We start from the raw sequence: 13,709 nt of genomic DNA on the forward strand, positions 1-13,709 counted from the left end.
TACACAAAAATCTGCATGTTTGTTAGAATGTGTGTGTAAGAGAGTAGTAGAGTGGCAACTAGCAAGTGGTTTGGAAAGTTGAATAGTTTCATTAGGCCCGGGTGATTCCACATCGCAATTGTTGTCCTATTTGAAGACCCCAGTGTCTCCAATGAATACCTCGCAGACTCAATAATTAAAGATAAGCCTTCTTAACTCAATTATGTCGGATACGAAAATCCGAATTCTCCTGATCAATAAAGGGTGGCTGATGGATGTATAATTATTGCAGCTTGTGAATATCCACTTGCAACATGTACAACATTCAGTTCCCTATAAATGTGGAATGAATTTGCTCCACTTTCATAACCAACCTCATTGGCTTCACACTAATAATTCTCTTCAGTCTTCACACACACAATATGGAAAGTTCATACTCCCTTATAATATTACTTCTCTTAACTTCGGCAATCTGTTTAATCTCGGCCCTTGAGAAAACAAATGTTGAGTTCATAAGAACATCATGTGGTTTAACAACTTATCCAACACTTTGCTTCAAGTCACTCTCAGCACGAGCTGGTGCAATCCAAACAAGCCCTAAGCTACTAGCCCAAACCGCTCTATCTGTGGCCCTTGACACCACCCGCACCACCTCTTCATCCATGGTTAAATTGTCGAAAGTGCACGGCATGGCTCCTCTAGAGGTTGCAGCCATGAAAGATTGCCTTGAGTTATTGAGTGACTCTATGTACGAGTTGCAAAGGTCACTTCACGAGATGAGGCGACCAGGTTCCAAAGATTCAAGGTTGGTGATGAGAGACATACAGACATGGGTCAGTTCCGCGATGACGGATGAGGACACGTGCACCGAAGGGTTCAAGAATGACCTGAAAATGGAAAGTGTTGTGAGAGGAAAGATTGTGAAGGCTGCACACTTAACCAGCAATGCTTTGGCTTTGATCAACAGTTATGCTTCTCTAAGTAGGTAAGAAAGAGACAATTTAATTAATGTAGCATATGTATAAATGCATAATTTTGTTTTGGTTCCCTTGTAGCAATGAGTGAATGTGTGGCAAACTGCAAATGTAATGAATTAATGAGTGGAAATATTATCTTATATGATTGATTTTGCTTGTCACCTCCTTTCTGCTAAGACTTCACCAATAATTATCATTATGTTGTGTTGTGGAATTCATTTTTTTAACAAATTTGTCTTAATTTTATATTAGATTGAATGAGAGAATGTCATATAACATTACTCAGAATCCTTTAATCGAATTTAGAGTTGTTGTTTAGTTGTTTAAATCATGAAAGAATAATTAAGAATCTTGTAAATTCTAACGGTCGAAAAAAAGAACTAAAGGCATAATTTAAATATCAGTTGCAAAACGAACAAAGAGAGGTAAAAAATAACACAAAATAATTTAAAAATTAAGTTCACGTGACAACAATCCTAAACAGAGTCAGTGGGCTGGTTCCGGTACAAACCTTATTTATCCTACAAACCATAAGAACAGATCCTAGCACTTAAAAAAAGTTAAATTAGCACATACTAAAACAATACATACATAAAAGTAACACTTTTGAATTATATTAGCACATGAAAATTAATCAAGAGAATTGATTTTAGCACATATGTGAAATGAAATCAGCACATTGAAAACAAAAAAAAGATCCAAATGAAGAATAAATTGCTTGTTAGCATAATTATAAGGAATTTGAGATAATTGATATTATTCAAGTTATCATTTTACCATTTCTATATGATTGGTTGGATGACACATGACACTTTCTAAATGATTCTTACAGTTTGTATATGAAATGTAGTTTGTATTTGATCATACTCTCTGAGTCATATGAGTGGTTATGTAAATAGTAATTGAAGAAAAACGCATAGGCTATCAAAGCAACCTCAAAATTAGTTTTTATATGTTAAATCGAGACTATTTACCTTTCCATTTTTTATTACGATATTATGCTTTATAAAATTGCGTCGTATTTATTTTTTTCTATATTTCGATAAAAGTTTTGTTTAAAATCGAATGGGTCAAACACAATTGATTATTTTATTTTATTTTATCTTTTTGCTATTTTTTATGATTACGAACCAAATCCGAACAACTTCGACATGGTTTCGTGGTATTGGGAGGAAACCGGGAATATTGTCGTAAAGGAATACATATTTACAACTACATTAAAATGGTTATTAACTAGTGTGGAGGAATGACCCGATTCGGTCATTCAAACTTGTATGACCCTTAGTAATTTTAACATTACTAAATCATTAAAGTAAACATTTTACATAAAAATGCCACTTAATAAAACCTTTACATCTTAAGTATTAAAACATGTTCAAATCATTCAAAAACTTAGTCATGAGTGTTTACATAATTCACTCTTAACTAAACAAAACAAGGTTTAACACGGAAGCTTCATTTAGATGTGTGTTCGGCTTTTGTTCTTCGCTTGATCTTCATCGGGATGCCTATAACATTCACCTATAGTCAAAACAAACATAAATGTTAGTTTTGATAGTTTTATAAGAAGTTTCAACAAGTCCCATGAGTCAAACAAACAAAAACAAGGAAATTTCAATTCCGGGGGTCGTCGCGTGTCGCGATAGGATTCCCAACACCTGTCGCGTGTCGCGCCCCAATTTTTGGCCTCCGTCACGTGGCGCGAGGATTACAGTTCTCCAGCAGGTTTTGTTTTGAAACCTGCATTTCCCAGCAATCTTAACTTTTACGAAAACAGTTATAACTTGCTCGTTATTTATCCGATTTGAGTCACGTTTCTTCCTACGTGATCGTAATTTGATTCTCCATCACATGGAGTTAAAATCCGACATCCGGATTAAAAATTTTCTAGATTTCAAGCCTCGGGTCAAATACTAACCATTTGAAAGTCATAAATAAGGAAGATATTCCCATATATCTTCGTGCATATACATCTCCGATAAGGTAGGGGTCGCCTAACTGACTTCCCAAAATATGGGGAAACCCTAGAAACTACCCATAAGTATAAATAGAGGAGTTCATTACAAAGGTACGACACATTATTCTCTCTACTCATTCTCTTTACTCCCACCAATGAATACTTAGTCTCACGTTGGAGGGTGATTACAGGAATAACCCCATTCCTGTAACGAGTCCTAATGGTGTCTTGTTTTGAAGACCAAGGATCGGACCACTTCTCATTGGATCAACCATGAGAGTCCACCGCAGCTTAATGAAAAATAGATCGTCCCCAAAAATAGTTGACCATGAAATTAGAGGAATTACTCAGCTTGGTTTCCTGGATAGATAGAAAATGAATGTTGTAATTGGTTTTCAAGCCCCTGACCCAGTCCACCTTTTGAGGGTTCCTCACCCCCTAAGATTTATAGATAGACAACTAATTGAAAACCGTTGTTAACACCTTCATCCTCAATCAACTTCTTGGTTTCCTCTTCAAATCCCTCTAAATTAATACCCACCTTAGAATCAACCATCTTAGTAATTTCTGCTTCCAGTTCTAAATTAATTCGAGAGTTAACTGCTGATGCAGGATCAGAGAAAAGAGAAAACAGGAATATGTGTACCTGGATCCAGATTAAAATTCGACCCCAACGGCTGCGCCGATGACCTCCGGGGGCTTCGCTGAACCACTTACATAATTTCTTCTGAGTCTTCAGTACATCGTTCAGATCCATTAACGTTAGCAGGGGTGTTTAGGCCGATAGATACTTCACCAGTCTCCGCATTTGACAAAAAGAGCGACTAGGTGGGCCCTGCATAGACCCCGAAGAAGGTGGGCTTCTAAATGCTCTGGGCCGTTTGCCTAAAGTATTTGTTGGATCCATGTTAAAACCAGGGGTATTGGGCTATTTCTGATTAGTCTCCAAATTAATTAGGTTTGGCCCACCAGTTTGGAAAGTGCCAGCAAGAGGGTTGGGGTCCTCGTTCTCATAATTTGTCCTTGGAACTTGGTCCGCCGAATTCCTATCCCCATGCAGCTCATGCATTTGGGAATCATAATTGTTATATGGCGTCATAACATGTTCCATAAACTCTTCGACTTTAGGCGTTGAATTTTCGTTTACCGGCGACTTTTCATTGTCCGGCACCGATTGTGGTGCCTCAACCTCCGGAGTCGGTGTAATTTCTCCCTCCTCCACCACGTCATCGTCTTTTTGGCTCTCATCATCATTTGGCTCCCATTCAGACAACTACTCAGGTTTTTCGACGTCAAGCTCCGATGACCAACAACCTGGAAGTTCCGAGGCCCATACGACTATCTTACGGTTTTTCCGGTTCACAATCACTGTTTCCTCAATACGTGACCCCTAAGATGTTACGATAGTAACCACACCATCCGAATTATCATGTGATTGCCATGGAAATTCTGATGGCTAACCGATTTTGTTACACCCCGACCATGTAAAACGACAAAACGTGGCGGAAACGTCGGGGAGTGTTGTAACAGAATCATTGTTTCACAACCATGGAATAAATAATTTCGTTCTATTGAATTAATGAACTCGTTGTTCTAATACAATTAAATAAGTACAACTATTATCTTTCAAATTTTAAAGTCGCTAAGGCACGAGTCCATCCTATGTATAGCATGCATCAACAATCATCACATAACAGTACCTGAAATATGTGTAAAAATAGGTACGTCAGCATAAAAATGCCTGTGAGATACATAGGTTTTATTGATTTTAGGATTCATGACTTATAAGTTTAAAGAAAAATGTTTAAGAAAAGTTAGTCATGATCCTTGTAAAAATGTTTTTGTTTTGTAAACCATATAAAATCGATAAGAAAATAGATAATATAAAAGAAAGATGTAATAAATAAACAGGTAGGTAAAAAATGAGTTTATATATATATATCGTTTGAAAAACAATATTTTGATAAAAAGGTTTATAGTATATATAAGAATATACTTTAGTTTTAAGAAAGTCGAATAAGTAATATATTAAAATATATTTCAGTTCCAAAATCGTTAACCCAAGTGCACTAAATAACGCCACGGTATGCAATGTGATGAAAACACTTATATATAAGAAGTACCAGCGGCGTATCTACCATGTTTTCATCACATTACACCCGTCCTGTTATCTAAACACTAATCCAAAAACCAGGAAGCACACAGGAAGCAAACTCGACTTTCTGATTTTCAGGACACTGAACGTGACGAAACATACTTTCAATGCTCTCGAACCACTGTAGGAGCCCAGTTGCTCCTTCAGAACCACTAAACTTGAGTGGGTTAGCTGAATTGAAGCTTTTGAAATTGCATAGAGCATTCTGGTTATTGTTGGCTTGATTCACTTGAGCAATAGTATCTGGGAGTACAACAGCCATATGTTGTGCCATAATATGTGCCATTTCGGCATTTGGAAGCGGATTTTCGCGTCGATGAGGCATTCTAAAAGGGGAAACAGGAAGGAAAACAAGTGAGAGGATTAGACAAAAAGAATGAGATGAAACAAAATTGATGAAGCAAAGATGGTGGTCATTTGTTTGTTACCACAAAGCAACAAACGATGCACGGTGATTAATCAAAGTAAATAGGTCAAAAATAATGTATCGCGAAGACATGCTCGCCTTAAGTGGACACTCACCCCATGAGTTCTCAGGTAAGAGTGACTGGTCCGATATTGCGGATTTATACGAACACTCTAGCCTTAGACAGAAAGCTCAGGGTACAGGCACCCACCCTTCCAGTTTGCACGTGTTCACATTATTTAGACCAACTCTGACGAGATTTTGAAAACTTAAAGGGTTCAAAACCTTATAATGAATCATCCTAGAACAGATGATTAGTTTTTAAAGCGGGAACGAAATTTGTGTTCTTATTGTGGTTGTCACCTAAAGATAGGCGACGGTATTGTTTTAAAACTAAACACAAGATAACTTGTGTTAGGGTCCTAGGAAGGTTATAGTCTAGGTCAAAGCATTACTAATAACCTAATTCCCTATAACCATTGGCTCTGATACCAACTTTTCTGTCACACCCCGACCACGTAAAACGACAAAACGTGGCGGAAACATCAAGGAGTATTGTAACAGAATCATTGTTTCACAATCATGGAATAAATAATTTCATTTTATTGAATTAATGAACTCATTGTTCTAATACAATCAAATAAGTACAACTATTATCTTTCAAATTTTAAAGTCGCTAAGGTACGAGTCCATCCTATGTATATCATGCATCAACAATCATCACATAACAGCACCTGAAACATGTGTAAAAATAGGTACGTCAACATAAAAATACCTGTGAGATACATAGGTTTTATTGATTTTAGGATTCACGACTTATAAGCTTAAAGAAAAATGTTTAAAAAAAGTTAGTCATGATCCTTGTAAAAATGTTTTTGTTTTGTAAACCATATAAAATCGATAAGAAAACAGATAATATAAAAGAAAGATGTAATAAATAAACAGGTAGGTAAAAAGATGAGTTTTTATATATATATATATATATATATATATATATATATATCGTTTGAAAAACAATATTTTGATAAAAAGGTTTATAGTATATATAAGAATATACTTTGGTTTTAAGAAAGTCGAATAAGTAATATACTAAAATATATTTCAGTTCCAAAATCGTTAAGCCAAGTGCACTAAATAACGCCACGGTATGCAATGTGATGAAAACACTTATATATAAGAAGTACCAGCGGCGTATCTACCATGTTTTCATCACATTACACCCGTCCCGTTATCTAAACACTAATCCAAAAACCAGTCGTTGAATAAATAGTATCTTAAATATACTTTAGTTGTTAAAATAGATAAATTTTCAGTAGTATATCAAAAGTATACTTTGAATTTATAAATAACATATTAAGCTATGTTTTGGTTTTACAAATAACATAATAAACTATGTTTTAGATTTTTAAAATAACATATTAAACTATGTTTTGGATTTTTAACAAAAGATATGTTGGTTTTGTACAATATCACATATGAGAGCATATCAAACTATATTTTTGGGAGTATAACTAAATATACAAAAAAATGTGATTTATGAATTCATTCAGACCTAGTGCATCAAAATACACCTTTGAGACTATAGGAATGCCATAAAGGCAATCCCTATTTGGATGGAGAAATAAATTGGTTTCAGACATTCCATGACAACAGGAATGGGGTGTCAAATCCTATAGCGCTATATCATACTACCAACCGGTCTGGTGAACAAAATAAGTACTATTCCAAACATTAATTTTATAATCTTTAAGAAAAACTAGAGTTTAAACCATAAATAATCATTCAGTTTGTATAAAGATAAGTACTAGTATGTATAATCAATTATACTTTTGAAAACAAGAACATAACAAATAGGTACACATGTTTCACCTCAAAACAGTTGAAAACAGTAAAAGAGGGGACTATGTACTCACTTGAGAGTGCTTAGAAGTCTTGAACAACTACCAAGCAAGCTAGAGGGAGCACGGAGATCAAACGGCACCTAATATAGGTAACTACATAAATAACCGGACCTAAATCGGGAGATCGGATAGTATGAGGTCTCGTGAACCAAATGAGCGTGGGAACTCATATGATATGGTTTAACAAGGCCTACATACTAAAATGAAACCTATCTTAAGTGCTTACGACCCATCACGACCCATTTAGGTAGCTTACGCTACTTTAACGCGTCGTTTGCGTAAAACGCGTTCGGACCGCCTAACTAATCCTATGACAAGTATTATATGCCTAAATATGTTTAATTAGGTTGCATAATCAGTTAAGTGACAAAATTTTGGGTTACATATGCTTAAATATCAATTATGCATAAAAAGAGTATTTTGGTAATTTTCCTAAGGCATATAAACTACCTATCATATGACTAACTAAACGAAGTGACCATAAGGTATAACCTCGGAAGGTTATTCCCTATACAACTATGGTCACTAATCATGTTTGGTCGGATCCTAATGATCGACCAAACGGGTCTAGTTCGGAAGTCTAAGCGGTTGTTTAGACCGCTTGACTTACGACTCTATCTAAGCACTAATCTAAAAGTGACGAGCTAAACATGCTAAAACATGTTTAGTTAAGTTAGAAAATAGGTTTTGATATCAAAACAAACGGTTTTGATACCTATGTAGTTTGGTTACAAAATACGCAAGAATACGCATTTTGGCCGAAACTACGACTCGTCACTGAGCCTAGATAACGTGGTAATCAGTAGGTATAGTCAGTATGGACTATAACCATCGTGATTATGCTAACGTTATGAAGTTTAAACGAACTTCGCATTGACCATAAACTGGTCAATGCAGAAAGTCAAACACAGTTTGACTTTTAAGCTAAAAACGAAAGAAAAGAACGAAGGAATACTTACAAAGGGTCCCTGCAAGCAAATCTTGATCCAAGTAGCTCAGGTATGAAGCAAAGGCTTCAAGTTAGAGCATCTTAGATCAGATTTGAATGAGGAGGAAGTGAAACTATGGTGGGTATTTATAGGAAAATCACAACCATTAGGATCGTTCCTCGATAAACGAGCTTGAATCTCAACCCTCCATGTGTGCCCATTGTATTTCAATACTAGGGGACCTTAATACCAGCCCATAGAATGCTCAAAAACCATTTGCAACACATGGGAACAGCTGGATCAAGCTGTTTACAACTTTCTACACATCTGGTAGGTTCACACGGCCCACGTAAGCATAGCCATTAGGCTACGCGGCCCACCTAGCCAATCTATTCAGAAATGACAGAATGGCCCCTGAACTTAAGAAACATGCATTTTGAGGTGTTTTTGATACGTTTAAGCCCCATTAACCTCATTTCAAGGCTCTAAAATGATGTTAAAGTATAGGGAACTCAAAAAATGCTCAAAAAATATCTCGGATGTCGGTTCGTTTGGCCGTACGGTTGCGTTGTTCGGTTAATTACGACGGAAGTCGTAACGAACGCAAAAACTATCCAAATTAAGCGACGAATGAAATTTTATCATGCCAAACACTAAAATAAAATATTTTAATGCTTACATAAATTTTTGGATGCCTGGATATACTCAGAAGTAAGATATGCGCGAAAATGCAAACTTATGCACTTTTTGACGCTTTTAGTCCCTATTGATCAATAAAGTTTATTTTAACATATCGAACCCCTCAAAGCCTATTTCTAAGCTGTGTAAAGGATATTTAGGGTATCTTTAACTTATGATCAAGTTACGGAATTTTCGTTACTATACAAATCGGTATAGTTTCGCAGTTTGACACAATTAGTCCCTGCGATCGAACAAACTTGATTTCAACATACCAAACCATCCAAAACTTATTTCTAAGTTATGTCAAGGTTATCTAAGGTATGTTAAGCCTATTTCACTATTCCCGAGTGTTCGTTGCATTAAACTGGTTATATTTACGCATCAGCGCGCGTATAACCCTCCAGAAAGCGATTTAAAGCTTGAAATCGAACAAGAATTGATATGTGCAAACGATGCACATATTTTTACAAATCCCAAGTATGAAATACAATATTTCATTGGTTTGGCATTTGTTTGATGGTTGAAGTGACATAGGTGTCACAGATTTTTCCGAATAACGACCCAATCCGCTCAAACAACACGTTGTCTCTTAACACGAATGGGACACCAGAGATTCGTATAGACACAATTCGCTCTAGTGGTAAATCCTCACCGTTCCAGACATAGTATTTTGAAAAGACGCTGGCTAGCACCCTTTCTAAGTCAACCATTGTTTGATTGGCATCTTGCCTACTGTGCAATGTGAGCAAAACACTCAACCACTTACGTAAGATAGTCCAAATTCCTTTAGTCCACCAGCTTCTAGGATCTGATTGACATTGTTAAGAGCCGCAATATCCTTTGCCATTCCTAATATGGATCTTCCAATACAATACAATGCAAAGCATATACCGAACCATTTCCATCCACTGTGATTGATTTCGAACCCTGGTCGTTATTCACAGTCTTGCCTTGGAACAAATCCAGAAAGGATTGTCCCTCCCGAACGAACGCTGGGTTTGACGGTCCAGCAGTATTAGCTTGATTATTGTTAAAACTTGTATTATCGTTTATAGGAGCCGATTATTTCGCCTGCCATTGTTTCCTTCCTCCCCTCATATCAGATGTATAGATAAACCTATTATGGTTCTTATCATATTTAGCCAATGAAACATTTAACTTAGCTTCGAAAATCCTTACTGTGTTCATTGCCTGTAGAACAAGGTCCACCTTTTCCGCAACCACGTACCGAACGAATCCAAAATAATTTCCACTTGAGTCCTTCTTCCGAGCAACATATGCATCAGTTATGAATCCGTGTGGCTGAAATGCTCTCCAAAGCAGAGTTTTTGAGACCCGATTAGGTAGATTTTGAACCAGAAACGTCATCTCTACGCCATCGGGAGGGGCCCTCTTGTTCTTCCGGTATTGTACTTCTGACCATGGAATCTCCCCTTCATAAATACCATAACCCGCCATACTCCCCCGGCTTTAGGTGAATACCAGATTTTTAAAAGGTTAATAGGATTCGTATCGCCCTAGCTAAACTATCACGATAGTCGCAATCAATAACAGACCTACTAAGCAATCAAAATCTGGATCCACTAACTTTCTACAACTACAAACCGGAAGACGAACAGGCCGCGAATGGATGAAACAGGAAAATCAAAGGAAGGTTAGATCAAGATTCACAGATAGACGTAAATCGATTAAACCTCACACTCTAATTCACTTTAATCTTCATCGTCGAGCCAACCTATTCATCTTAAAAAAGAGAGAAAAACTTACTTGTCTTGTATTGATGCGTCAATTATCATAGCTGATGCATTTTGGTGGACTAAATCACTAAAAAAAGTTTGGTGCCCCCAAGAAAAAGGATCTGCTATGTCATGTTGATCTGTTGCGTCAATGGAATCTAATATGGTGTGTGCCATTTTAAATATGTTGAGCTAAGGTGATAAAATCTGCCAAGCCAAAATGAAATTTGTAGTGATAGATGAAAATCTGTCACGCCAAATGACACACATCCCGCCTTAATTAATTAAGAGATTTAAAAGTCGATGACTATTTTGGTAATTTTGTTTTCATCAAAATGGATGATTTGGTGAGTTTCCGTTATTTAATTGACCACCGGGTGGTTCCACTTAGAACACATTAATTATGCAATTTTCGTATACGTCTCTAGAATGTGGATCATATCCAATATTATTGAAGACAAGCCCATCCATTGAATTATGTCGATCAGATCGAAATTCCAATAAGATGGCTAAAGGTTGTATGATTGCACTTTGTTGAAGAGCCACTTGCAAGGTATTTTGTCACACCTCACATTATCTTATACAAAAAATAATCAGAGCTTGAGATCATTTTATTAATTACTAGTATTAAGCCCCTGCGTTGCAGCGGTTGTCATAAAACTGTGTTAAGTAGTAGTAATACTATACCATTGTCAACGATCACCAACACCAGAAAAGCTCGTAAAAACAAAATAAATAAAAACAGGAAAAAAAATAACGCCGATCGAAAAGCAGACGTAAAATCTTTGAATCACGCACGCTCGTTGCTGAGAAATTAAACCGAAACGTAAAACATAGAAAAAAATAACTAAGTTCATCTAGGACCCGCTTGTTGGACGAACTTGTCAAACGCAGAAAAGTAGATGTGACGCGACGGGTCAGTCAAACAGGAAAAAAATATACGGAAAAATGTTGAACTCCGCGCGCACGTTGCGGTGTGTTAACTCACAAAATTTAGAACGAAACGAAAAGCTTGGGAAAGATGAAAAGTATGGTGGACCAAAGTTGAAAATAAAAAAGAGTTGGGATTAAATTGCAAAAGATGAAAAACTTTGGGTTAAAAGTAAAAACAAAGGGTCTAAATTGCAAAATTGAAGTTATTTATTAATTTTAGATAAAGATAAGAATAAAAATAAGTGATATCTATATATTGGTTATTAATTAATATTAATATTAAAAGAAATTTATTAAACAAATATAAATAAATTTTATGAGGTTAAAGAAGAGAATGACATGTGGCATTATTTGGAGTCTTTTATTATATGTTAGATTATTTATACTTTTAATTAAAAAAATTAATTACCACATTCCTATAAATGTGGATGAATTTGCTCCACTTTCATAACCAACCTCATTAGCTTCACATTAATAGTTCTCTTCAGTCTTCAAACACACAATATGGAAGGTTCATACTCCCTCATAATAATACTTCTCTTTACTTCCTCCATCAATTTTATCTTAGCCTTTGAGAAAACAAATGTTGAATTCATAAGAACATCATGTGGTTTGACAACTTATCCAACATTGTGCTTCAACTCACTGTCAACGCGAGCTGGTGCAATCCAAACAAGCCCTAAGCTACTAGCCCAAACCGCTCTATCTGTGACCCTTGACACCACCCGCACCACCTCTTCATCCATGGTTAAACTGTCAAAAGTGCACGGCATGACGCCTCTAGAGGTTGCAGCCATGAAAGACTGCATTGAGTTGCTGAGTGACTCGGTTTATGAATTGAAAAAATCACTTGACGAGATGATTCGACCAGGTTCCAAGGATTCAAGACTAGTGATGAGCGACATACAAACATGGGTCAGTTCGGCAATGACGGATGAGGACACGTGCACCGAAGGGTTCAAGAATGACCCCAAAATGAAAAGTGTTGTGAGAGGAAAGATTGTGAATGTGGCACGCTTAACTAGCAATGCTTTGGCTTTGATTAATAGCTACGCTTCTATGACTATGAGCAGGTAGTTCAAGGAAATTAGATGCGTAGCATGTAATATAAAAATGCATAATTTTATGTTGTTGTCTTTGTATCTATGTTTCTTCCATCCAACACGAAATGAAGTACTTTTTATCACAAAATAACTAAATTAGTGCATTTGTTGATTATCTGTCATATGTCGTTTATGGCATATTTTATCAAACAAATGGTCCATCCAATGCAAAAGGATGTAACTTAGATTTTGTTTTTTGGGTTATACTACTTTATTTGTGGGATAACACCAGACAACTTTCATTCAATAAAATTATTGTAAATAGTTTTTTCTTTTTCATAAATAAAGTTCAAAATATTGTATTTTTTTTATCATATATCGATTGTGGGTACCATACCAATAAGGGTTCCCGGGAGTAAGCTCAATGGTCACGCGGGCTGGGACAGGTTCCACTGGAACACCGTCGCAACTCCCGAATTGTCTATGCGGGTTGAATCATGAGTTCACGAACCCGTTGCTAGATGGAATGCTATTGGATGGTCGGTTGAAATAGGGAGAGGGGTTAAATAAAAAGGTGTCCCCTCTCTTTAGGGTTTGAGTGGGTTAAGGTGGTGTTATATCTTCGTATTGGTTGGGTTCATATGTTCAAATGAGTTACTAGATGGGTGCCATTTCCTCCAAAATGAACTGATACCAACCAGGTAATATCGATACTGCTATTAGATTATCAAAACTGATGTCAGCATTTGTTTTAAGGGTTTTCAATCGATATAACATATATTGTCACTTTTTCATAGATGTTTTATAAAATTCTTATTATACCATTGCGACACTCTTATATATAGGGTTAGGTTAACGTACAAATGCCCTTATCGTACATTACGTACGCGATAATCTCAGCCGTCAGATCTTTATCCTACATTGAAATCGCATGTTGTTTTTTTTGTAACAATTTCGCATGTTAATTTTGTAATGTGCGATTTCATCAAAATTACCACATGCGAAATTGTTA

General features: G+C 36.2%; 3 protein-coding genes across 3 annotated transcripts; 2 read left to right on the top strand and 1 right to left on the bottom strand.

Annotated features, from left to right (window-relative positions):
* Positions 1-310: 310 nt before the first annotated feature.
* On the top strand, positions 311-1,117 carry LOC110872842 (21 kDa protein). Its single transcript, XM_022121721.2, has one exon. The coding sequence runs from the start codon at positions 402-404 to the stop codon at positions 966-968; it is 567 nt and encodes a 188-aa protein (XP_021977413.1). The 5' UTR covers positions 311-401; the 3' UTR covers positions 969-1,117.
* An 8,930-nt stretch (positions 1,118-10,047) lies between these two features.
* LOC110869972 (probable splicing factor, arginine/serine-rich 4) lies at positions 10,048-10,443 on the bottom strand. The gene has a single exon (XM_022119169.1). It carries the CDS (start codon positions 10,441-10,443, stop codon positions 10,048-10,050), a length of 396 nt encoding a protein of 131 aa, XP_021974861.1.
* Positions 10,444-12,035: 1,592 nt separating this feature from the next.
* LOC110871097 (pectinesterase inhibitor 10) lies at positions 12,036-12,814 on the top strand. Its single transcript, XM_022120054.2, has one exon. It carries the CDS (start codon positions 12,159-12,161, stop codon positions 12,729-12,731), a length of 573 nt encoding a protein of 190 aa, XP_021975746.1. The 5' UTR covers positions 12,036-12,158; the 3' UTR covers positions 12,732-12,814.
* Positions 12,815-13,709: the final 895 nt, after the last annotated feature.

This window comes from Helianthus annuus, chromosome 8 (genome assembly GCF_002127325.2).
Source record: "Helianthus annuus cultivar XRQ/B chromosome 8, HanXRQr2.0-SUNRISE, whole genome shotgun sequence".
Taxonomy (NCBI): Eukaryota; Viridiplantae; Streptophyta; class Magnoliopsida; order Asterales; family Asteraceae; genus Helianthus; species Helianthus annuus.